The sequence below is a fragment of the Cyrtonyx montezumae genome, unplaced genomic scaffold (assembly GCF_038088225.1).
Source record: "Cyrtonyx montezumae isolate F1298 unplaced genomic scaffold, pur_monq_1.0 scaffold_11, whole genome shotgun sequence".
Taxonomy (NCBI): Eukaryota; Metazoa; Chordata; class Aves; order Galliformes; family Odontophoridae; genus Cyrtonyx; species Cyrtonyx montezumae.
The window spans coordinates 13,488,894-13,516,456 of record NW_027071837.1 but is presented as its reverse complement, the minus strand read 5'-3'; the positions used below and the strand labels follow the sequence as shown (position 1 = coordinate 13,516,456).

The window sequence follows — 27,563 nt, the reverse complement described above, 5'->3', positions numbered from 1 at the left end:
GAATAACAGAAATTATCATTAAGGCCTGGGAGGTTGAAAGTTTACTGCACAGTCCAGCTCGTGGGTTTGTATAGAAGGCAAACCATGTTAGCAAGACATACTGACCATGGACTAGTACACCACAATATAGTGATGCTGTGGTTCAACATAGCCTCAGATCTGCAACGAGACTCCTAGCAGCTCACAGAAAAACTGCAAAACCCCGAAACCCCAGGAAGACAGGCAGTGGAAGTGGATTCTGTTTTGTACAGACTCAGCAGGACTCCTAGGAAGTTGCTGCCAGCACTCCTTTTGCAGCCAGAGCAGCCACTGTTGAGCTACACAAACTACTCTAAGCCCTTTCCCTAGAGCCATTAGCTGGGGAACAAGCATTTGTTTGCTGTTTGAGAAAAACAAGCAAAGCATACTTTAAATGAATACAGAAAAACAAATCCTCTATTGAGCACTGCTGCAAACTTTGTACTTCTCTTGTTCACAAAGTGACTCCAATTTCAGTTAAACCACAACTATCTACAGCAGTGTTTTTCCATAGGACACTTTTAAGCCTTGTGCCATCCTGTATTTGCTTAGTGTGCAAAAATTCTGCCCTTGGCCACACACACACACCACACCCCTTAGGACACTGGATTAAGTTGTTCATAATCCCTGTAGGTATTCATAATGGCCATACAGTCAGCAAAAATAGCAGAACAATAACTGAGTTAAACTGTGTCTGGATCTCTGAATAAATGCTCTTTTTTACTCAGTTCTCAATCATCTGAAGACACCATTGTCTTCTCACCAACATCAGTACAGACAACCGAAGTGCAGACAAGTGGAGTATAACATTGATGTCAGAGACAGAAGGATCACATCTGGTATGGCTCCTCTCTTGCCACTGATGCTGCTCATACAGCTGATCCTTGCTTGGCTGACTCAGCACCAGCAGAAGTGTTGTCTTACATCTGACACTGGTCAAAAATGCATCTATAGACCAAAGTCCAAGAGGATTCATGCTACTGAAGACAAAGTTCAGTGCTTAAAAACAGAATAAAGGAAATGGAATCTGAGAAATAAAGAAAGAACATAACTGTAAGAAATACAGAAGACATAAGCTCTACCATCTACCTTCAGTTTTCAACACATATCTGAGCCTCCTGAGATCTGAAGGCAGGGTTGGCCCTGCCTTCCCACCAGTTGCTCCATCACTACTTTAGGCCATGACTGAACATTACCACTAAAGACCAAATATTTAATTGTCCTTTCCACTGAAGCAGTATAAAGTCCATTTCCTTTTCAAAATAACAGCAGCTTCAGAAGCTCATTCATCAGTATATCCAAAACCGTCAGTCTTCCTCAAAAGCAGAAGAGGTTGGATCCTCATCAGATTTTGGCCCTTAGCAGGTTATCAAGTTGGAGGTCAGACAGCAGGTTGGACAGACAATACTGTCTTAATGATATCTTGCACCACTGAGGGTATGTTTCAGTTACGCAATCTACATACCTTCAGCCATTAAATAGTCTAATTGGTTGGCTTTTCTTTTAGTTAAAAGAAAACTTAAGGTTGACCTATGCTCTAATGATTAAAACAGGACAACGCAGTCTGTGATAACACATCCACCTGGTCAAGCCTGGCCAGCTGTATGTTCCTGCTCACCATTCCACACACCTAACTCCAGGGCAGAGGCCATTTCAGTGCAGCAGTCTGTGCTTGCCTAAGTCACTCTGTACCAACATTTGCCCAGGCTCTTTCTCTGGCTCACGTTCCTTGACAGTCCCATCCTTCAACATTGCTTGTACATTGGGGATCATCTCATTTAAAACACACTGTAGATCCATTAATCCCTATTATGCCTGCCATGAACACAAAGTCCAAATGTTCTGCAGTTTAAAGCAGACGGATGAAAATCTGGATCAGCATTCGTGTGCAGCTACAGTTTGGGACAATTCCATGGTTTTGTCCCAGCTGCATGTTCTTCTGCAAAAAACACTAAACTTAATGCTTAGAATAAAAGTTCTTTAGTGCAAAGCTTTTCCTGTTGTTTATACAAAGCACAGTTGATCCTGATGTGTAACTGAGGCCCCAGGCCCTGCTATACTGTAAATACTGGAAAGAATCATCAGACCAAAGAAACTAGTCTTTGCACAAAGGTTCATTTTAAATGAAGAAGCATTTGGATGCTGTCTTCTAATCCTGCTAGAAATAATATTTTGCTTCCACGTTACAGATATTTCTAATTTAGAGTAATTGTTTGCTGCTTCTACAGAAACAGTGCAAGAAGTCTCTGTAACACTAGCAGTAGTTGACAATATTTTTCCTTACATTTAAATGATTAAAAAGGGAAAAGTAATTCATTTACAGAAAATGAATATCATTATTACTTTTTTAATTAGGCTTAGATATGAAGTAACAGGAAATTTTAATATTCTTGCACTGACCTATCAACAGAATAGTGTCTCATACTGCGTTGTGTGGCAAGAACCAAATCAATTAAACTAAGCAGACAATTTGTAAATATGCTTTCTGTTTAGACTGGAAAGCAAATTTTATACAGCACATACAACTCTTAAATCCTATCCAAACAAATTCAGAGACAAAGCAGACAAGGAATGCATACCTAGAACCATAGGTTTCATTTACTTACAAAATTTGTTTAAAATATTTGGAAATTAAAACATGGGAAGCATTTGCTCAGGAACACTCACTAGAATAAAAGCTAAACACATTAGTCAAATACATTTCACTAGTTCTTCATCTCGCACGAGTAAGGCTCTTGGAATACAGTGGTTAAAACAGTTGACTCTGTAAAGCTAAAAGTCACATCAAATACTAATACCTACCAAATAAGACTAAACCCTACTAGTTCTGACAAGCAAGTGGTGCTTGCTGCGTTTCTGGAAACCTTCCAAAGCCTGTAACTTGACTAGCTAGTTGTGCTTAGAAAGAATTAAGATAGACTCTATGATATGCATTGGCATTTAGGAGCAAGCAAAGGGCACAAGATCTTAAAAACGCGCCGAGATCTGTTTGGGGCATTCACATTAAAAGCTGCCTGAGACTCCACTACACCTGACAGAAATGCTTTTGTTCCCATCTGTTCATAGCTCATGGTAAAGTGAGCAGATATTTGCTGGAGGACAGTGCTGATCAGGCAAGCTTTTGCCAGATTCACAGAAACCAAATGGACAGCAGCAACATTTCCATGTCACATAATCTGAGCAAAGTGAGAAAATCCACTAAAAGCAGTAGGGATGGCTTCAAACTAGCGCTCCCCAGCCTCTTCAGCATCACAGATAACTTAAGAGGACTAGGTTCAAATAACATGTTTTCTCTTTGAATAGCTGTAGCTTGTGGTAGCAAGAGCAGTGAAGGTTTTCACTCACGCTTCTGTATTTTATGTAACATTAAGGCTTTGATGTTTCTTCAAGTGATAAAACTGTTGAACATATGGGCAATCAGTCACAAGACCAACAGACTGGATTATCAGACAGAGTCCATTTGTTTTCAGCTTTCTTCCTTGTCAGTGGAACGGGTCTGATGCTTGTCTTTACTTCTGAGTATCAGATTATGTATATATAGTTACACTTTGAGGATGGAAAGGAAGGCTAACCCTGCAGCCTTTCTTAAGAGCAGAACACTGCGTAGCTGACACCCGTAACACTGCAGTTTAGGATCCCATTCATTCACTTCCTACATAAGCCATGAATGACATCACTGAAGTCTGTCCAATCACTTCTGAATGCCAGCAACAAGTTTTCACCACTGTACGTCATCAGACCTTAAGCAAAGGTAAACTGGAAGAAACTGGTGTTTGTTATTTCTGATAGTTCTCCGGATGAGAAGTACAAGAATGCAGTAGAACCAGAGTGAAATCAAGACCTGGTATTCACCAATATTCTCTTCATCACATGCCTGCATTTTATAAAAGTCATCCTGGAATTGATATTTGCCTATTTAAAACTCCTCCATCACATACTCAGTCATTCAGTGTTCCCTTAATCTTTAAATTGTAAAGTTGAAGCAAACTTCTCCCAAGATTACAACTAAAACCCAGGTGTTCTGGATCTTCCCAGTACAGTCATTCTACGAGGTACAACGTAAACAGTCTAGTCCAAGTATAAATATTTAATAAGATGCCTGCATCTGGAGCAAAATGGAGCTAAATGAGCATTCCCTATTTAAAACATAAACAGATTAGTTGCATGACAGTGTTAGTACAAACTCCTCTTGACTATAAACATTTGCTGATGTATTTCACCAATGGCATATTATGTATAGGAGCAGAGGAAGGGTTTATTTTGAAGAGTTGATGTGGATGAGCTCTGATTTAGTAGCCTCATCTCACCTGACAGTACCTGCTCCTGAATTCTCCTGGAGGAGAAGTATCCACACAACATTCCCTTTTCTACTGGCAGAAAAAAAAAGCCCAGTTAAAAAAATCAGCAGCAGACACCAAAAAAAGATTCTGCTGTGCTTCAGGCATCTCCACTCAAGTACTACCTTCTCTTAGAAGGTTCTGGAAAACCTAAGCTTAAACTAGCACATATTTTTGAAGGACAATTCAGCTAAGAACAAGAGCAGAAAAAAACTGAACTATTACAAATGTACTGCTCCATCCTAGAAGGAACTGCTCATTCCTGCTTCCCTCTTCCTTCAGCAAGAAACCATCAATAGATGGGTGGCAAGACATTTTCTTGTCCAACTAATGTACAATTTTTTTTCATCATCTATAAAAACAGATGAACTTTGTGTGGCCTTGTAAGTTAAGACAGAATAATAAGATTAATTCTGACAATGTTTTTTCTCATGAAAGTTCCTATAGTCCAGAGACTTGAATACAGTAAAGCCACATTGGCTACAGCACTCCTCAACCAATCTAACATTGATGAGGAGCAGCACCTTTGCAGGGAATATTTCTACTGCTGATCTCTAGTGGGGATGAAAAAGATGGGAAAGCAGCTTCAAATCTCACAGAAGCATATAAATCTCTTATAACTCTCCTGTTCGCTGTTCAGTTTACATGTATTCTCAGACCACCTCTACACATACAAAAGGAACGTGAGAAACTGTTTTAACTCTTCGTTGAAAAGTGACTCCCTTTTAAACAAGACCATGCTATTCTCTGAGCTTTAGTCCACCCTCATGCTCTGCTATTTGAAGCAGTAAATGCATGGGACAGCTCATGGCTGTGCCTTGAACATGGAGCTGACTGCACCGATGCTTGCGCTTAGCTGGTACGCAACCAGGCAGATGCATGCACGCATTTAGCTGAGGGCTTATGGTAAGCTTGGGCATACATCAGAGGAAATCACACCCACACAGCCTGCAAGGAACAGATTACATTCCTGGTCTGAGCCATTTAACTGAACTTTCCATGCAGTTACATAGCTCATGCTGTGACTGTCAGGTAGACTGGCTAACCTTTCTAATAGACACAGCCTGAATGGATGAGCACCAATGAAACATGAGCTGCCTGTCTCTGTGACTTGAGACAGGCATAGCAAGTCACTGCTGACTGAAGTAGCAGCTGATCCAAGCTCCTGAAGACACTGTCCTAGGATAAACAGTTGAGACAGCAGAAAATCAAAACAGCCGAAAATCAAAGCAGCCACAGACAGGAAGTGAGTTCCCCAAGGTAACTTCTGCCAGGTCCTCTAAGAATTTTATGGCCACAGTCTGAAGCACTGAAAGTGATCCCTTATTAACATAGTTGGCTACCAGGACAAGAACTGCAGCTGTACTATTACAATGTGGAAACTTGCCACTGGTGTTTGGCTGTTTTTTCCCCTCTCTCAGTATCTTCCTAATTATCAAATAGGGAACTTAGGGTTCCTGTTTGTCCTCACATACATACTAATCAGAAGCCAGTCGTATCATCTGCTTTCAATACATAATGAATAAAGTTATAAAAAAATACTACTGACAGAACCTCAGGCTTCAAGTCAAATGTCTAATCTATCAGGCTTTTCAAGTACAAAGAGGAAATACGAAACAAATGCTGAGCTTGTCAGTAAAGCATGAGTGAAAAAATTATGTATAAATCAGACTGATCTTATTAGAAGTAAGTCAAAATTCACAAATTTTATTTTTGTTTGTTACTCATTATTATGTCCTGTTAAGACAAAGAAAATGCAATTAAGTGCAGGATTATTTAATGAGAATATTTTTTGTTGATTTCGTCTTAAATGAAACAATACCACTCCAATTCCCCTTGTGCCAAGAAACAAATTTACTGAAAAAAAGTCTACGGTAGAAAAAAATCTGCATTTTCCTCTCTAGACATAACTGGTTGGAGTCCTACAGAAAGATACAACAAGCACCACAATCACATAGGACTAGAAAATAACTAAATATCCCAAACCCATTTTGCAAGGGCAAGGAAACCACTCTTCTACATGGCACTGCAAGTCCTAGATGCAAACACAGCAGAATTATGCTGCTCAAAGAGGAGGTCTGTAAAGGACCATGTATCCATAGTATTCAAAAAGTCTACTACACAAGAGGGAAGGAATATGCAAGCTTCACCTTCCTTTAACAATACACAGCTTGCTTGTAGTTCATCCTTGGAGAAAAAATGTGACGCAGTATGACAGGAAAAAAAAGGTTCTGAAAAAAAAGGTTCTCCCTTCTCCCTGAACACTACTGTTTGCCCATCAGCTGAAAAGAAAATCCTCCACCCAAAACGATCAAAACCGTTAGGAAAACCATGACTTAAATCAATGAGTATTAGATGTTGACAGCAAAGAACACCCCCTCAGCCTCCTCCTATTATGCAGATGGTGCTTTTTTTTCCTGTGGCCACATCAAATGTCATGCCATATTTATAGTTTGAAAGAGATGGAGAGTTTTACTCATTTACTCAATTTTAGTGATGAAAATAAGTGAATATTGAAGGACCACATCAATGTTATAGAAAGGTGTAATGCCCAGCCAGTGGAATATGCAGAGCACGTTGCTCCCATTGCTCAGCATACCCATGTCATGATGTCTTCTGTCAGCCATGTCCTCCATGAAATGCTTCAAGGAAAGTCTCCTTTTCAAAGTCAGGAACAGGAAGCTGCCAGAGATAGCCTCAAAAGGGCATTCAGCTTGCAAGTGGCTTCTCTTCCAAGTAGCTTAGTGGAAAATCCTGATCAGAGGAGAATTCTATGCATTTGCTTTAATAGCAACAGAGTTGTAATTTCATTAGAGGGCCAAGACATACCTGTCAGCCTAGATGAAAATGAGTAGATTGATCACATACAACTACTTGTCACACACTGCTTCAGATACCCTACTTTCATTTACTTCAACTTGAAGAATTACTCTAAGCACTGGACTGATTCAGGAAAAAATAACGTAGTGGCAGAAAGGAGTGCAGAGCATCTCTGCACAGCCCCCACACTGAGAAAAGGATCTCACGTGTGCTTACACTCATTAGATGTGATACACCTGATGCTCTTCCGCCTGCTCATGCAAGAAAAATGCAGAATACAGCAGCAACATTAACACTGCAAAAAAACCCACATGCTTTCTGTCACCCGGTATACAAAATAGTGCCATCGTAAGCAGAACTATTATTTACCCAAATGTTCTCAGGAGTTAACACACATCCCAGCTGATAAAAAAAAGAAGGGAACAGTTAGAATAGATTAGTTCTGGTTTTAGCCCTGATGTTAAAAAAAACAAGAGAAGTTCAGTTAGTTCACTGCTCTGGAAAGTCTAGAGATAACGCTTATGTCATTTATTGTTTCAAGAGAAAATGTTAAATCTTAGGAAAACTTCCTTTAATGTCTGAAGAACAGTGATCCAAGGCTACGAGGAACCAACGGGTGTCCTGTTGCTGGTTTTGTAATGCTTTTGGATTTACAGCTCAAGTGCAGCTGGAGTTATACAGGGAATGGCCACCTGCTGCTTTAATTTTTCATGCAGACTTTATTTCTTTCCTTTGAATTTGCTGCGAGACAGGCTGGACTATATTTCAACAGCTTAGGGTAATCCAGAGGCTGATATCCTCCCCAAAACATTTTGTACTGGTAGGAAGACATGCTCTAATTAAAGTAAGACATGGACAATGTCTTGTATTTTCTCTCTCACGTCTCAAAATTTGGAGAGTAAATATATTTCAGAAGAACACACTACCTATTTTCAGAGGTTTCTTATTAAGAAATGCAGTGTGTCAAGTTTTTGGTGTTTTATTTCAAAATATTTTCTACAGAGACACCTACTTTCCTGAAAATAGAGTTGAGCAAGTAACAGATTTCTTGACTGAAACTTGAGAAAACAACTAGAATAATTCTTAGAGCAAAAGCACTTTGGAGCACCAACTGGCCCCTACTGTAGGTCTGTACTGCCCTCACTGCAGGGTTTCCCCCATCTCAGCTGGGATCCTCAGTCATTAGTTGTCATCATAAAAGAAATGCCATAACAACATCATGTCAGTATTCAAAGTGGCCAACACGACCAGTAAGTATCAAAGGAAATCAAGCCTCACAAAGAAGAAAAAAATCTGTTTAAAGATTTGCTAGAAAATGCCCATTATCTGTATTTCACATGTAAGAATATCCCGGCCTGCATTCCAGCTGTTCACCAAGTGTGATTCACGATGACAAGGTAAGCAGTCCCTGACATGTTTGTGGTGCTACAGTAAATCGTGTTTCCAATAAAACATGACTGATAAGTGCACACTGCGATTCACAGGGAGAGCTGAGGGGAAGCATCACCACACTGCTCCAAGTAACTGGGACCCACCGTGCTCTGCATCTTCCAGAAAGAGTAACTGAAGCCATTCAGGCAGTGATGTCTTTCATTGCTAAGACATCCAAAGAAGCCATCGCTGCAGTTACACATTCAGGGTACAGAAATGTATATATTTATGACAAAAAAATAACTTTACCAAACAGGATGATTCCATGAAGCTTGCAGTCAGTGGGAGAGGATTCTCATATTCAAAACACTTCTTTGGTTCTATGACCGACATTCATCACATCTGTCACACAGACAGCCTGAAAATATGCTATATAAATTGACTGCCTTGCAGAGCTCAAAATCTGCATATATTCTGAGAGACATCCACCAAACTCTCTTAAGTCTTAAGCTGTAGCAGCTTACAGCAAACATAGCTATGTTAACAGATGTATCAGCCAGGATATTCTTATATTTTCCCCACATTTAGAACATTTGATTTTATTTTTGGAGCCTAACAGGAAAATGAAATGCTCAGACATAAGTAAGCGTATGTTGCCAATCTGGTAATAGAGATGCAAGCACTATTAATTTGGTGTTGCAACAGATTTGCCAGTGAGCTAACAAATACCCCAGCTTCACAGGCACAAAGGCACAAAGGGCACAGCTCAGCTAAGAAGCAGAGCTAGTTCTGCTATACTGTTCCAGCACAATATTATGCACTGATGTAAACACAAATCTGAGAGATCTCCAAAGTAACAGCACTACAGAACTTTGAGAGACAAATAATGTACAGAGTTGCATTACCCATAGCACTACCACTGGATACTAAAAAACACGTTTACTATACTCTGAGGATTCAGCACATGTTGAGTGATTTTATTAAAGATTATTCTCTGATGATTTAAATTATTACAAGAAGCTTTAAGAGACAACCACAAATGTCTTTCTGATTGGCCTTCAAAAAGTAGCACGCTGTCGGGATTGTATTTATTATGGATTAAAACCAGATTTTACATTACTTTGATTTATTTATTACATTTGGCAATATCCTGATTTAAAAAAAATTCAAAGTCACCCACTATTAAAGGCTGCATTTACACCTAAGCTGCTTTTCAAACTACTAAAATGATATGATTCAGACAACCTTTTCTAGTAATTGCACAAACATGTCATACAAAAAGAGCCTAGCATTAGATAGAACAAACATTCACAACCATCTAAGGGAATCACTACTTACCAGATAGCAAGAGCTAAAATGACTAACAAGCAGCATGGAAGAAGGGAACTGACAAGCAATTGAGGTTTTTTCTTTTTTGTTGTTGTAGAATAAGGTGGAGGGAAAACCAATATTCTTTATGCTGTTATAGCAGTGTCTCTTTCAGCAGGTTTGAACCCCAGAGTCTCTCACAGAAAATCTTCTAGAACCTGCCATTTTCCCCTCCATCATGTTATGCCCTCCATCATGTTATGCCCTCACTCCTACATACAAGCTCAGAACACACCATCCCTGTGCTCACTGTTCCCTTGTCTTTCTTCAGTTGCACACTCCGTTTTTTTCGTATATTTCTCCATACAACCTACACTTACAACCAGATTCTTAGCCAGACCATTCTGTATCCTGCATGCTCTTCATTCATCTCCTGTTCCCACTGTATTCTGCTATTTGGATATCCCCATATTAGTCCAAAAAAAAAAAAAAAAGCAAGGACAATGGTGGCTTTTTTCTAAGGTCCCCTACATGAGATACCTGTTGTGATAACAATTCCTGCTTTTCCTCTGTTTCATTTTCTTCTCCATCAGGTATTTAGAAAGTCAGCCCTGGCTTCTCCCTGGACAGCACCAAGCATTCACTGCCTTGCTACACAAGGAGCTACCTTCTCCCCTTTCTCTTTGCTATATAGAAGGTTATAGCTTGGTTGTGACTTATAGGCAATCTCGCTATTAGTCCAAGAACACTTTGTAACACAGATGAAGTTCAGTCACAGACTTGAATTTTAAGCTCTTCCTATTTGTTTCTCCCAAAGCACCGACTTTTCTCAGATGTTCCAGTGTCCCAGAAAGCTCAATTTGCTGACTAATTCCTTCCTACTCCCAGACATAAATGTATTTTCAAGAAGCCATCTTTATTTTTAAGCCTACCAGACAGGTTGCATCATATAGAAGGATCAGATAATATCCCAGAATCTAGATTATCGTAAGTAATAAAAACTAATGTTTGAAATAAACCTTTTTCCCCACCAATAAAGAATGAATGGGCCTGGGATTTACACTTTTTTTTTTCTTCTTGTACTACCGTTAAACTCAAGGAATGCCTGATTATTTCCATTAGTGGCACAAGAGGTATTATGTACCAGTCAAGGAAGCACTAACCTACACTTACTTCACTGATAGCGTTGTTTGTTTGTTTAAAAAAAAACCTGCAGATAGACATTTTCTCTTTAGAAGCATAGAAACCACCTCTAAGCAGTTTTACAGTCTCAGCAACCATGGAAAACTGAAATGCATCAGGGATGTTCTGACTTCCGAGCCTGTGGTTTCCCGTTTGAAAAAAGCTGCAGTCCATACAAGAAACACTGCACATTTTTCCCAGAAAATGAGGACAGTTAGCCTGGGGGATCCATGCATTTGGCTTTACTTTCAACTAATTGGCACTACTGCCTCTTTTACTACTACAAACAGTTTTGCCCAGTTAACCATCTTCATTGTTTGCTCTATCTGGCTGCAGGCTCCATGACTGGCGTACTTCCTGCCTATCTGTTGCTTAATTAAGTTTGTTTTGTAGTAATCCCTGCTGTCGGCTGTTCTCCTGGCTCATGAATTGCCTCCAAACCTGACTGTCAGCCAAATCTCTTAGAACCAGGCCCTGCTCCTACATTGGTTATGTGATAATTCTGTTCCTGATGGGCTGACTTAGTCAAGTGAACACAATGAAAATGTCATACCTTTCATTTACTGCCAACGGAAACTCTTAAAAAGCCTTCTCCTCCTTCAAAGTGGGCAACTCTTCTCATTTTAAGAAGCTTAAAAATAATTAGTAGCACATACAGCACAAAAATATGGAAACAATCAATTAGAAGATGGGCAATTTGGGAATGAAGTGAGGAGAGAGGTAGGGAGAAAACAGGATCTTAAATATAACAATCTAGAGAAAGACTACTGAGGTGCATACTAAGAAGAAAATCCCACACAAGAATGACAAATGTGATAAAATTTCAATTGGGTAACGTCAACCCAGGATTGTAGTACAAGTAACTCTTATCTTTAGGCTTGGAGAAAAACAAAGCTGGAACATAAGGTCAGTCAAAGCAAGGATCCAGAGAGGGAGGGAGAAGGATGGCCTGGTTCCATCTTCCCATCTTTTGGATGGATAGAGTGATGGCATTGACTTCAAGGAAGACAAGACTGTACTCACCCAGAATACCAGCAATAGCCATGGCAGCTGGTATGACCAAGAAGTTAAACATATCTTCCCGTACCCTCAGCTCACAGTTGTGCCAGCAGCACAACAGAGAACTACCATTTACTCATTCTTCCCATTAGAACATACCACAAAACACAATAGAGCGTTCCAGCTCTGCCAGCAGCTGACTTCATGTCTTTCAGTAGTTGGGAACAGTTAAGCTTAAACCTATATCAGTAAACCTCACTTTTAAGAAGCTCTGAGAAAACCAGAGTTTTTTTTTTTTTTTACAGACTGAAAAGAAAAAAGAACTAGAAAAGATAGTCAGGCACCTGGTAGAGAAAGACAACAATTTCTTCTTAAGCTACCACATCTCACAGCAATGTGAGCTGAAGCCTTTTTAAATGCTAAAAAAAAAAAACAACCTTACAAATAAATAATCATGGATTACAGCAATTTCTTAAACAGTGACAGGTTGATTTTCCAAGCCATCTGGAAGTGCTCTGCAGAGCACAGCTTGAGACCTTACGTTCCGGTTGATTTGAAGAGTAAGCACTGGCCTCCACTGCAACTACAAAACATTCTGCCCTTGCAGACAGGCTTCAAAATGGTTATAGGTCACACAGTCACCTCAGCCACTCCAATAACACAGCAATGGCACACTTCCTGGTTAGTTTCCAAAGTAATGGAAACCTTAACAAATATGATCCCTAGGACGTATTTTGCCTCATTTAGCACATCTCTTCAACCAAACTGCAAAATAAATCATTGAAGCAGCTACCAGAGTCTCCCTGGTTAACACGCTTAAACAATTGTTCTCCATTACTGAATTTTAAGAGGTCTGTAAAATAAGAGAAGAACCTGGCCCCGAGAAGTCTTCAGAAACATACTCAAGAAGATGTGCGATCACCAGTGGTCAGTACAGAAGAACAAGTTTAGTCTTGATACCCATTGTACAAGGGATCCTTTCAAATGCAGTAAGACCTGCTTTGTGTTGTTTTAGTTACTATTTGGCATGGTTCTCATTAGAAGGCCTGGCTCAGTGTATTTAGTTTAGGTCAGGAAGACATGTACAATAATTGCTTAATGCCGAATTTGGCAAAGTTAGTTTTATTACTTAAAAAAAAAATAATCTTGGCAACTGTTAAAAAAGCAGCTGGCATGAAAGTTGTTTGACTTAACTGTTACCTCATTTTCTCTCATAATATTGCCAAAACTTCGTAACACAGAACAGATGGTTGACATTTTTTAATTTTATAGGTAATTCTCTTCCCAAATCAAATAATGTCACTTTATCTGCTTAACCAGAAGAGGATTTAAACAACAATTAAACATCATTTACGTATATTCCATGACCATATTTACTATGAACAACAGTACTGCAATATTTTCAAAGCTGCAACATATCAAGATAATTTAAATAAGAGTGCAGCTCTTACATTCACATTTGGAGAAGGGTTTGGTCTCTGGATGACTGCTAGTGCTTAGAAGCCTTGGTAGGCAGCAGCCTCATGCCCAAAGCTGCTATGCACATTCACTTATAATGCAGTCAATCCACCTTAGAGTTTAAAGATGGTACATACTCATCTGGTATAGAAAGGTTGAGGGAAGAAAAGTTGGAATGGCTTGATGAAGTCTCTTACATGAAGAAAACACATAAGTCCAAGAATTTTCCTCTTTGGTTAGGTCTAATAGACAGTAAAATGGCAAAACAAAATAACAGGCCAAGAATGTATTTTATAAGCAGTATTCCCAGACACCACTCAGGAAGGAGAGTGCAGTTTCCAGAAGAATGCGATAAGAATTCTTAATGTGTAGATAGTGAAGACAGAGAGCAGGAGTTCCTGTCAAGAATAATAGAAATGGGTTATATCCTGGCAGGAAGAGGTGAAGTGGCAACTGAGAAAGCACACTGACTAAAAAATATGCTGATGTTGAAAACTGCAGAGAAAAAGACGAAGAAGGGAAAAATGAAAAAAAGATTTCTGGTATCTTTACAGTGACTGCAAGATATTCATAAGGAAAAGGGTACAGTTGGATGTAGAACTGATGGCAGAGGAGGAGAAAAACAACTCATTATATTGAGACATTTTTCATTAAAAGGAAAAATAGAAGAAGGGAACTGTAGAAGACAAGGGACGGGAAAGTACTGCAGCCTAGCAAGGCCTGCCGGATACTAACCCCTATGGTCTGGGCACAAGATTTTAAAGCTGGATTGGCTCTGTCTACACTGTAGCTGGAAAGGAAGAACCAATAATAACAGTCACAGAAGCCTGGAGGTACAGCTCCAAAATTATGACAAAACATACATGTAGTCTGGTCCAAATACTGAGGCAACAGGAAAAAAAATAATTGTCTGTGCTTGTCTTGAACAGAAAAATCTCAGAGTGCAAGTAACAGAGAAAGTCATGGATTTTGGCTTCACAGATTGGTCCATCTGAATGATAAAGAACTCTATCAAATTAAGCAGCATTTCTTTCCCACTTGATTCTTCTAACCTCCTTTTTTTCGAGTTCATGTGCACTGGATGGCTATTTCCATGATCCTGCATCCAAGAACGGGAGCATTTAGTAATGCCTTGCTTGATCAAGCTTAAACACACAGCACAAACTAGTAATTATGGTGGCTATAAACTGGCCAACAGTTTTCAAAAAGTTTAACTATAATGCAATAATCCTCTTCATCTTACATATTAAAATATCCCTCAAAATAACTATAAAATGATCCAGTATTACCTCTACTACACTGATTAACAAGTTACGTTATCTTAGTACACTATCTCAACACTTATTTTTTTGAAGAAAATGTCAGTATCTTATGGTCTGGTTTGATTCTAATTGGTTTGGTGAGTCAACCTGCAGTGCATGGATATCAAAATGGCATCTATCACCATCTTACAGTGCTTGTCAAGCTAGGTAGGAAGAACAAAATGTGTTTGTATAAAACTTCCGGAAAAAACCCTCACTATATTAAGCTGACAGTTTCAGAAATTGTATTTCATCAGGAAGTCCCTAAACTGCTCCAGTTAGTGTTCAGTCAGACAAAACTAAATTCAGCAAGTGTTATCCAAAAATACAAGTTGTAATTCTTTGCTATGCAATTGTAGTAAGTGTCAACCAACCTTCAACTAATTATCACGAGAGGCCCCTGTATAAAGTTGAGGGGATTAGTTCCAGACAGATGTTAAGATCTCCTACCAATGCAACATAAGCTTATGCTAGATAACAATTAGATCAAATATCCTAAGTTATGACCTCAGGTTATGCTGTTCAGTATAAGGATGTTACAGATCTATCATTTTTAGACTTTGATTTGCAGTTATTCCCTTGAACTCTTGACCTGTCCACAGATTAATTTATACAAAGCTTACTATCAAAATTTTAACTTCAGAGAAAATCTGTGGAATCTCACACATCTCTTGGTAGAGTACCCTTTAATTCAGATGACTGCATTTTTTTGAACAAGTCTGGCAGATTTGCTTGATCTCCTACTTACTGTGCTCTGCTTCACACTGTGGTTTAGCAGTACACAAACAGGATTTCTTTTCATAGAATCATAGGGGTTGAAAGGGACCTCAAGAGATCGAGTCCAACCCCCTGCCAAAGCAGGTTCCCTACACCAGGTCGCACAGGTAGGCATCCAGGCAGATCTTGAATTTCTCCAGAGAAGGAAACTCCACAACCCCCCTGTGCAGCCTGTGCCAGTGCTCCGTCACCCTCACCGTAAAGAAGTTCTTGCGCACATTCACGCAGAACCTCCTGTGCTGCAGTTTCTGTCCGTTCCCCCTTGTGCTGTCTCTACACACTGCTGAAACGAGTCTGGCCTCACCACTTGGTCCCCCACACCTCAGATGTTTATAAACCTGGATCAGGTCCCTTCTCAGTCTTCTTTTCTCAAGGCTAAAGAGACCCAGTTCACTCAGCCTTTCTTCATAAGGGAGATCCTCCAGGCCCTTCAGCATCTTTGTGGCCCTCTGCTGGACTCTTTCCAAGAGATCCCTGTCTTTTTTATACTGGGGAGTCCAGAACTGGACACAGTACTCCAGATGAGGCCTCACCAGGGCAGAGTGGAAGGGGAGGATCACCTCCCTTGACCTGCTGGCCATGCTCTTTTTAATGCATCCCAGAATGTCATTGGCCCTCTTGGCCACGAGGGCACACTGCTGGCTCATGGTCCACCAGGACACCCAGGTCCCTCTCTACAGAGCTCCTCTCCAGCAGTTCATCCCCCAGCCTGTTCTGGTGCACGCAATTATTCCTCCCTTTTGAGTGAGCATAGGGCAGAAGACAGGCTCCAGAACACAATACACCAGAGTGGTCACACAAAGAGAAGGAGCAGACTAAATGTAGTGTCAAGTGTCCATCACATCCTCAGTACCAACTGTCTAATACTATAGACAGGCACACCCCCTTCACAACCACATCAACAGCTAGAAATAACTGCAGTGTGAATTGTTCTGAGAGAGGAAATAGGATCTAGATATACTAATAGACTTGTAATTATCATACCATCAAATTTGAATGGACTTCAGAGAACACGATGCAAGAGAAATCAGTTGATATGAACATGTTACAGGAAAAATAAATAAATAAAAAGAGCCTGGTGTTTTTTAAAAACAGTAAAAGCTGCTTGGTCACCATCCCTACTGATTCATTTGAAAAGCTTTGAAAACAATTCCCAAAGTATATTTTTTTCCTAAAGAATAATTTTAAGTAAAAAGAAAGGATAAGACTTGAGCACAAAAATGAAAGATGATTATCAGCTGAAGAGCTCCAGAACATGTTGAGTAAAGTCTAAAACAAATCCTTGTACTGTTTAAAATTCCAAGATAAGTGAACAGGCATTGGGAAAAGGTAAACTTGCAGTGAGAGCTGCAGCTGCTAGTTTATCTTTGCAAGTGTTTGAAAGTAGATGACAGCACATAGAAACAAAAAAGCCAGCACTACCATAAACTAATGCAAAATGAGCTGCACAGATGAAATGGTACAGATCATCTACTATTTAGTGCTTCCAGAAATTACAAACAGGGCAAAGTGTCCTCTTGGTTACTGCTGATTTATCTGCAGTGCTTTTCTTAGCAAGATAATTACTAAGAGTAAAAGCTTTTCAAAGGGCATTATTCCTACCCATATATCAAACCTAGAAGTGAGAAATGGGAGTGAAAAAATATTTTTTAGCATATTAATTTCTTCTGATAGTCCCCAAAGTGTTCTAGATGTAGGTCACTCGACTGCAAAGGACTACATGTATTAGAAATTCAGCCTTTCATTGACACTAGCATCAGATTTTACATTCACTTTTTCACTACATTAGAATTTAATAGTTGCTTTCTCCACCTTTCCTCTTGTACTCAACCAACAGTTGTTCTGAAAGAAGACTGTATGTGAAAATGTAAGTAGAAGTGGATTTAATAAATGTAAATGTTTGAAAAGGGAGACAATCACAACGGCTGCAGGCACTGGGGTACATCTGGGTACCTTCACTAGCAGACTTTCTTTGAAAAATCACAACCACAGCTGGCCAGAAAAATGAGTGTAGGGATGCTGAGATTCAGATACCCCCTACTTTCATCCAGAAACTCTACCTGTAGAGAGGGCTTCTTACACTTGATTGTGTATTTTAAACATTGTTATTATATTAAAAGTCAGCACAAATTCTAACACTGCAGTTTAAAGGAACTGGATCATATCCTAAGTTCTTAGACATCTATTCAAGCCCAATCTTTTCATTAGAACTCAGAACTTCTAGAGAAGGTCCTAGATGGGACCTTTCAGCACAAGTAAAACCTTACCAACAAGAACTAGACTTCTGCATAATCACTTCAGTCACCCACAGAACTTCAGCAAACGGGAACTGACACAGAGAGGCCACAATGTGGCCCAAGAGCTTTGCCAATAAATCACAGAGACAGGTTTTATATCAACTTGACAAACAAGGACCAACTCTGCAGCACTAGCTAAGACAAAGATTTTAATGAACTGAATTGGGTTAGACTTCATTAAGCAGCCTAAAATGAGCATCAGTTTGCATTACAGCTTTCCTGAGACAATGCAAGCTATAAGGATAACTAACAGAAAGGAACCTTTTGCTATTGCAGAAGATGCACCTTACTGCTCTGCTGGATGAACTCCCCAAGAGGATGTTAGACAAACACTGCATCACTCTACCCCTTCTAAGCAGAATCCCAGCTCCATTTCACAGAAATGACTCATTACAGAACTCAAAGAACAGTCTATCTTAGAAATGATAAAATACATTTTTTGTAACATTTTGTACACGCATTGACAGTCTATAACAAAAACCTGACCATGGAGAGAGAGTATTACATACCTACATTCCATTTCTAGAAGTATCTAACTAAACAGACAGCAGACTTAGACACTTTCACAAGTTTTCCTGCCCCTCTCCTCCTTTTATTTATTTGTCTGACTAGGAATAAGTCCATCACAGTTCATCAGCTTGATCTGATCAGCAGCATATCCAAGAAAAAGGACGTTTAAGGACACTGCCTATACTATTTTCATTGAGTTGTCAGCTTATTGCCATTTTTCTTGGGCTTTTCAGTAATCCCCTTTTAAAAAGAAAGCTTAGCTTTATTCTTTTCTGATCAGTTGTGCAAATTGACAGCTGATCTTTTGAAATAAAAAAAATGAAAAGGATTCTGGGCATGGGCAGAGCCCTGTCTTGTATTTGCCTTTTCTAAACTTAAGGGCCTTGTAGCAATGCACGAGAAGCTAGGCAGAAAGCCAGGGAATTAGCCTCAGGCTGTATAATCTCCTCCAAGAAACAAACAGTGCTGTAGGATAGACAATCACACTGCCCCCTTCCCCAGTTCCATCAGTTACCTCCCTGTCCTCCAACATGGCAGGACTCCAGTAGCTGTCTGCAGATGTCCAAGGTGTCAGTAGGGCTCGGTATGGCTTCATAGAGGCAGCGTTGTAAAAGGGACTGATTACCCCTTCTAGCTGACAGTTTACTCCACAGAGAGGTCTCAGTAGGATGAAATGTATGTTTAGAAGCCTGAAAATGTCCACTGATACAGGTCACATAAGGAACAAGCTAAAAGCCAAATGAATTCTCAGGTCAGCAATGAAAACAGACTAAAACCTTTGTGACATCTTAACAAAAGAGATACCAAGAGCTCAAACTGCAAGGTCAACACTGTTGCGGCCAGTTCAAACAATCAAGCTGAACCCCAGGAATATAAAGAGACAGAAGAATGATGCTCATTGCTATCCAAAGGTCAAAGCATTTAGAGAATATTCTGTTCCAGAACCAAACCAGGCCTGTGCCTTACCACATCTAATCACAGAAAGCATTGAGTAATTGGCATTAGCTCATATTTTAGGTTGAGAATTTCCTTGCAAAGTTCTTTTGCTTATCTGTTCAGACATGTTTCCACTCCACCAATGATTTCAAAGAATTTTTATCCTTCCAGAGCAAACACATCAGTTATCAATTAAGAATTCATGCTCAAGTCTGTCCATAACTAGAGAAGCATTTAAGTACATGCTTAAGATCATTTCTAAACAGCAATGTTCTCCTAAGCTCAGTCCTAGAAAGCAATGCCTTGAGCTTACCCACACATCACTGGAATACACACGGAAAAAAGATATATTAAAATTGTAACTGCAAAATGAAGATGGCAGCTCTGCACTACCCTAAAATGGGAAGTAGGCAGCTACACATTAACATACAGGTTATAACCCTTTCACACAATCAGACAAAATTAAGCAGTTTTACAGAAATACTGTTTAAACATTCAGTTTCTTCAAATACAGAACTTAGAGTAGTACTCTGGCTAAACAAAAGCTATTTCCTTTTTTTATAATAGAGAAACATTTAGATTCCTTCAGAGGAATTGCATCTTTGCAAGCAAGTACAAAAGACAAAAAACACTTCCACAAACTAATAGAAGCTATTACAGTAAGGACAGAAAATCCGCCCTGGAAGCATACAGTAATTTGATTTTTCTTTTCAATTGTTATAACCTACTTAAAGACAATCTGACTGTTTTTTGAACCAGGCCTCTGACTACATAGAAAAATAAGATTCCTTTAAAGACTAAGTGCAAAGCTAACAATTTGTAAGTCTTTAGAATAGCTTTTGAAATCCTGGCCAGGGACATTTGAAACACAGCTGGTTGTCTTCGCTTTTGTTGTTTCATGAGGTCATAAGATTCAAAATTACACATTCACTTGGTTCTCTCTCTTTTTTTCCTCTTTAATTGATAAGAGACAAATAATTGTATTAGTGTACACGAACTTACCCTCGCACCCTTCTCTGGGAAGCATTTGCATCCAGCACTGCAATCGCGGCCTCCACACGGCCCAATGTATGACTTCTTTCCACCCTATGGAAAAGAAACAAATGACTTTATAACTTTTTCTGGTGAAGAAGATCTTAATATGTTTAAATTTCAAAACTTCTCAGCTACCTTACATCCACTGTATGAATTTGCTGGGAAATAAATAGCAAAATATATTTGAAATGTTACTTCTCCGTAATAGAAATATCTGTTGATTCTGAAAATGATTCAAAATTTTTTTTCATATTTAGAAAGAAGAAAATTTACGAGTAGTGAGGAGAATTTTCTAGGGCTACCAAAATCTACAGTTATGTGATGTTTTGAGATTCACAATACACTAACTAGACATAAATAGAACTGGTGCCTCAGCCATTCTCTACATCCAAATATCTCTACATCATGAGAAATACCAAGGCATGACCTTTACACATTTGTGCCAGCACAAACTTGCAACTCCTGAGCCACAGGCACAGAGAAGCAAGTGGCTGAGAGGTGGCGGCATCTGGAGCCATAGGGAGATATTCAAGGTAGGCAGGAGGAAACACCAATGTATGAATAGATGAAAGATTTCTACCTCCAAATATATATTACACAGATGTTTTGGCAAAACTACCTTGTTTTAAACAAACCACATCCCCTTCCCACAGGGGTATTTACAGCCCTCACAATGCCACCTGTCACACACATTAAGGGCAACTGAGAGTAGACGTACATCATTTTGGAGATGAAATGATATAGTATTTAGGATTTCATGCTCTGTGAAAAGAGGTCAGCAGAAAGAAACAGTGGCCTCATCCTCCACCTGCTCATACTCTTACAGGTATGGAGGTGTTGCTCTTAAGCCCTCCATGTTAACATGCTCTGGTACACTTTCCGCCCTTGACACTGAATGCACGTTTTGCTGCGGAGATACACACACACAAAGGTGTTTTGGAAAGACTACCAAGAGAATAGGAAAGGATAAAAAGCAGCAATACCTCTGCTTACACTGCAGTTAGCCCATGGCACTGGAAAGGCAAAGGCCTTGCCACGCACAGTGCTGCGCATCAGCCCGCACACCTGCACAACTGTCCCTGGGTTCTGAATGTCTGAATGGAACAGAAATTTGAGATCACCTCGAGGTGACCAACCTAAGTGCTTGTACAAGTTCAGACTGGAATCGAACATTTCCTTCCTAAGAGTATTCACAGAAAATATTTCTCTAGCATTTAAAATTTCCTGACACCTGTCGAGCGAGGAACGTGAAAAATGAAAGGCAAGTCAGGCAAGTCTCTCATGCAGCTTTGAACTCCTTTATGTCAGCTTTCTCTAAGAAAGGAACTAGAGTCTGGCATCACTTGCTCTGCTTACATGGAGGTAAATAAAACTATTTATTTACATCCTGATGTATGCATTGCTTTGCTATAAATTCAACAGCTCAAGCTCTTAAGTGTAGAATGAACAGACGATAGTACCAAAAAGCATTCAACCCTATGTCCCAAGCCTGAAGGGAGCACTATGTCTTGCTGCAAGATAGTCATAGCTACCTCCAAGTAATTCCAAAAGGCATCAAATAAAAAAAATAGTATTTTCACAGACTTATCCACAGTTTTGTTTGGATTAAACCCCACTACACATGGAACTTTCAGACTCCTCACTCAGTAACACCTTATGGCAGCACCTGATGCAATCCTTGGGCTAAGCAGGGAGTGATAAACTGCAGGAGTCACCATGACATGGAATGCAATGCAGATAGTTCTCACCCTTGGAAGCAAGAAATAAAAGTAAACAATGCAATAAAGGTAATAAAAAAGCAAAGAGGAGAAAAGTTGCACCTGCAGGATATATAATAGGCAGTGAGAGCATCTCCAAACTGTCTGCACAGGATGATCAGCACTAATATGAGCCTGTAATGTACACTGGCAAATGTACATTGCGAAAACTGGTCTCCATCTTGACAGACACTGCTGGAAGGGCACTTCTGACCACTAGCAGAATGAGATCCTAGAGTCCTGATAATAAGACCTCAGAGTGAAGTGCCCTGAGACAACTTTTGGCACGTAATATGCATGTTCTGCAGTGGAAATCTGCACTCATTGCTAATGCATACCTCTATTCCTGAGACTTAACTTTACGTTTACACTGTTAGCAGATAGCTTTATACCACTGAAGAATTAGATTCTTCTTCAGCTCAGCCTTAAAAATCTTCAAATATTTTAGTTTCCATTTATTCCTCCCCACACAACTCTTTATTCCAACAGTCATTTCTACAAGCCTCCAGTTCCTATGGTTCCCTTCATTTTGCCTTTCCCCTCTATGAGGCAGTACAGAAGAGAAACACTCCATTGCCAGTGCTGGATCCCTCCCAGGTCTCTGACTCACAGCAGTTGCTTGCGTGGAGCACCAGAGCTCACCTTGCCAGAAATCTCCCATACCTGGTGGCAACCAGGCCCTTCCTGGTGGCAAAGCACTAGAAAGAAGTTGAATATTTTTTACCATGCCTGCTTCCTGCACTGCTCCCCACAGTGCTGTGGTTTAGCATATACGGGCCAAGTCAAATTCCCACTAAGGTCAAAATAAATCTTCCCATTGACAGCAGTGGGATCTGGATTAAAGCCTCACAGAGGTTTATTAAAAAATGAAAGAAAATATGTCCATATTTTGAGTAAAACTGTGAATACATCGAGTTTCTACGTTCCTTTTCGTAACATGAGTCATTTTGCTTATTTATGAATGAAAGCATTTGGGAAGGAAGTAAACCAAAGCCAGTTGGCTATAAACCAGGTGTTACATGCCCTGAGTGTTTTATTTAGGGGAAGGAACTGACACCAGACACTTCAGTACTACTTAAATAGCAAACAGCCATGTACATAATATTTATGTATACAAATCTAAAGGCTACTTATTATATTCTGGAGTACAGTGCTCTCTTCTGAAGATGTTTAATACATCTTTTTCCCATTCAAATGTAGAACTGCATCGGTCATTTGAACACTTACAGATAGGAATCTGAATGTGTAAGCACAGGACCTTCGTACCTGTTCCTTGTATGGATGCAGGTACGAGATCTGACTGCCCCAAGATGCACTTCAGGTTGACAAACATAGTTCCTCAGTAACAATGAAGAAGTCAAGAAATGAAGATTAATCAAATTATTTCAATTCCATTGACTACAAGTAGATCAGGATTTTTGCAGAAAATTAAAAAACAAATCACTATTGATGATTAAAAAAGCAATTTTTAAGACAAATAGCTAAAATAGCTGTAATGTAAGTGGAGTAACACCCATAGAGTTATTTCAGTCTTATGTAAGTCTTACTAGTACTCAGCATAGAAAAAAACACTAATAAATAAAACACTTAAACAAGTTAAGCATTGGTGCTAGTGAAAAGTGTTTTTTTTTAAAGACATTCAAAAATGAGTATATGCATGATTTTCCTCTACCGTTTCCGGTCACTGAAGCATTTGTGCACAGCTGATTCATTCAGATGGAGTGCCATTTTAAATCATTCCAATGACTTCAGCAACTCCTGGAGCAAAGCCAAAGACAGTAAAGAAAACTAACAGCTGTGATGCCATAAGAGGTGCCCCAGACCCATGTTCATTCCAGTTCTACTATAGCAACACATAGGACCTTGCAATAACAGCAAAGGATATTGAAAGTGCAGATTCAAAGAGAACTTTACCTGCAGCACACGCAGGAGCAGATCCCTAAACAGAGGGCCTGAGTGAGATTTTGAGGAAGGACAGCTCCAACACATGAGCCAGAGTCCTATTTTCTTCTTCTCTGTAATCTAAGGATCACTGACCACTCTTTCAGAAACTTTTTTTTCTGAAAGAGTGGTCAGGCACTGGAATGGCCTGCCTAGGGAGGTGGGTGAGGCACCATCCCTAGCGCTGTTCAAGAAGCGTTTAGATGAGGTGCTAAGGGATTTGATTTAGTAGTTGGGTAGGGATAGTGATAGGAGGATGGTTGGACTAGATGATCTTGTAGGTCCTTTCCAACCTTATAAACCTATGAACCTATGATCATCTGAGCAATACACAAGAGCTCTGGCAGAAGACAATGACTTCATCAGGTAGGAGGATGAACCCACAAGCCAAGAAAAAATTTACAGAGAGCATGTTTTGGATAACAGCAGCAGAAGTGAAAAAAAAACGTCACTAACATGAGGAAATTCAAGTAGCAGTGGTAATGGGAAGGAAAGTTGGAAAGCTTTAGAAAAATAAAGGATCTCAAGGAACATCAACATGCCAAATTGGAGAATGTAAAGCACACTGAAAGAAGAGCATGTCCATGATAAAATAAAGAAAAAGATTAAAAAAAGTAAAGCAAAGAAGAACCTCAGATTTGCATAAGAAATTATGACAAACTTTTTTTCTCCCCAAGTCTCATCTCCCATAGCTTCCAAACTCCAGTTAAGGACCATTCTAGTCCAGAACAAAATCTGGACCAACTTCACAATCCAAAGCTGAAAATAGAACACAATGAAACTTCTGCAATCCACAAAAAAAAATTATATAGTTCAGTACCTATTATCTGCTAATGACTAATAAGGAAATTATATTTACAGTACCAGATGCCCTGGTAAAATGTCACAGTAAAAAAACCTAGTGAAACTTAATATCTCTGTTTACTTCATGAGCTAAGTAACGTTACCCTTTTTAGCTTTCACAGCTTTTAAGATTTCTACAGAACTTAAACGCAACTCTGAAAACACTTACCCACACATTTATCTCCTCTCTCAGAAATCAGCAGCCAGATTCTACTTCACTATGCATGTGTTAAAAAGGTGCCATACTAACTTGAAATAAATCCTTCAAAACTAAAAAACCTGATAAGTCAGGAAGCACGGCAACATCTGCTCTCAGAAATGGAAGCATGACCCAGCAGAGACCACATAATGTCATGCAGCAAACAGATTCAGTCATTCTTCCCAGCACAGAAGGTGGCAGAGCAGAAATAAACCAGCAGGCTTGCCAGTTAGACTGTACAAGAGCAGCTGCTGGGATTTGTCTGGGAGTGAAGTAGTAAAGAGGTAAAAATACATCAGCAAAACATCAGGTAAACTTAAAATGCAAACACATTCTTTCCACAAAGAATAGCTAGTATTTGAACTCATTTTTTTCTTTCTGATATGTCCCAAACCTTGAATTTTCCTGTCTGTCAAGTTAGTGGCTTGTTTAAACAGTATGAAGAGTCAGGTCAAGCCTAGGAACTAGTAATGAGAGCTTTCTTTGGTCGATCTGGTGAGTAACTACTCACTGGGAAGCAGCAAGAGAAAATCCTGAGTAACTACCAAACAACAGACATGCAAATCTATGATCCTACGTGAATAGGATTTTAGTTGGACTATTTGCACCTTTCTGACACTTTCAAGAAGTATTAACTCTGCACAGGCACAAAGCTTGAAAATCCCTCTTATTACAAATGCATGGTTTAAGATGCTCCCTACTATAGAGTGTGGTTTACTTAAGGAAGCAGAATGAAGACAAGGAGGTGATGCAAGTGCCATTCACACATTCATCAGAAAGGTACATGTCAGAAGCAAAAGAATTTTATCTAAACAGTGTTCTGTATTCCACTCTGCTGCTTAGAAGCATTTTACACCTCTGACTTCAGCAACTGAGAACATGCCAACAGAAAGACCTTTGTGCTAAGAGTGTGTAAACAGCACTACAGATGACCATCAGGGACTGAATGTTGGGTTACATATAGTACACTGAGCAGACAGAGGAAAGGGCAGCAGTGGCACAAAAGCAAGTGTGTATAAGCTGCCTTATATATGTAGGAGAAATAACATCTGTAAGCAGAAGCTCTTCCAGTTCCAAAAGCAAGAGACATTTCTATGAGCTGGTAATCCCTGTTAATGAAGTGACAGTGTGAGACAGGACTCACTGAAGTCCCAAGTAAGTGAAAAGCCTCCAAACACACCAGAAATAGGAACATCACTAACTGCTTCTTCAGTATAACATACTGATCTGGTTCTGTACTGCTCTGTCTGCTAGCAGCTCTCTGCTCAGTTGATAGAAGCATGTACTGCTTTGTGTAGCCTTTCTCAATACCCTGCTGCTCAATGAGCATGTAGTTAAAGCCAGACAGTTTATTTACAGCCTACATGAGCAAGGACACAACACGCAACCACAAGCTTATCTCTTACTGCACAAAAGGCCTTTCAAAGGAAGCTATTAAATGTGAATTTGTAGCTAAGATACTAATTCATTTTAAGGTTCACTGACTTCTTCAGTAAACCAATTTCCTCAAACATTTTCATTCATTTCATAGAGCTGGCAAACAACTGGCAGCTGAGACCAACCGATAGTTACTAATGGAAACCAACCCTCCTCCAACTCCAATGACACACAAGGCTACAAAACCAAGAGGAAATCCTGGCATAGAGAAACTAGCAACAAACTCCAACCGAACCAAGTCCCATCCTGTATTCACTCCCTGCTTCACTCCTGCCAATGAGACAGGGGAGCTGGCACACTGAAAACGAGCAGTTAAAGATCAGTTTGACACAGCAAAAATGAACTGATGCCTTTCAAACACTAAGAGGGTTGACTGATCCTTTTTTTTTTTTTGAGGAAATGTATTTCACATCAGTAGGCTGGAAATGGAATTTGCAGAGATTTTAATTCACTCAAGTAATCTTCACTCATACAAGGTCACCAAATTTCTGCAAAGGGAAGCATTCACCTAGCACAGAATTTCCAGAGCATATTATCTGTGAGAGCAACCAAGCAAACCATCAAAGGTACTGTACCCGGCATCCAAGAGGCCACAGGCCTCATGACACCTGTGAGCAGCTTAGAAAACTCAGAAGCAGAAAGGAGATGACCTGGATCTGAAAATACAAACAACAAAATTGCAGTTCACTTCATGCCTCCACCCAGTTCAAGCAACCCGAGGCCTAGCTGCCAGCAGCCTGCAGGTACCCACAGCTACACCAGCAGCACCAGCGCACCAAAGCAAGAACAACTCCATAGCCAGGTCCTATTAGATCAGTAATAAAAAAAAGGAAAGTTCTTGGTTATCTTGTTGAAACTCACAACTTATTTCCTACCAGATGGAAGGCAGCCATGCAAAAAGAACGCGCAGTCCTGCAGGCAGTGCCCACAGTACAGAGCTGAACTCATGGCAGTGTGCGCTCACACCTTGGAAGGAACACAGGGAAGGGGGGGCTTACATCCCACAGAGCCAGAGGAAGGTCTCTGAATTAGATTTG

General features: G+C 39.8%; 1 protein-coding gene across 1 annotated transcript in view; it reads right to left on the bottom strand.

Moving 5' to 3' along the window:
- Positions 1 to 21,402, bottom strand: part of COL4A6 (collagen type IV alpha 6 chain) — a 71,993-nt gene extending 50,591 nt beyond the window's left edge. The window contains exons 1-2 of the mRNA XM_065729823.1: positions 21,343 to 21,402; positions 20,317 to 20,400 (exon numbers count right to left, since the gene is read on the bottom strand). Coding sequence (XP_065585895.1) covers positions 20,317 to 20,400; positions 21,343 to 21,402 — 144 coding nt within the window. The remainder of the gene's footprint in view (positions 1 to 20,316; positions 20,401 to 21,342) is intronic.
- Positions 21,403 to 27,563: the final 6,161 nt, after the last annotated feature.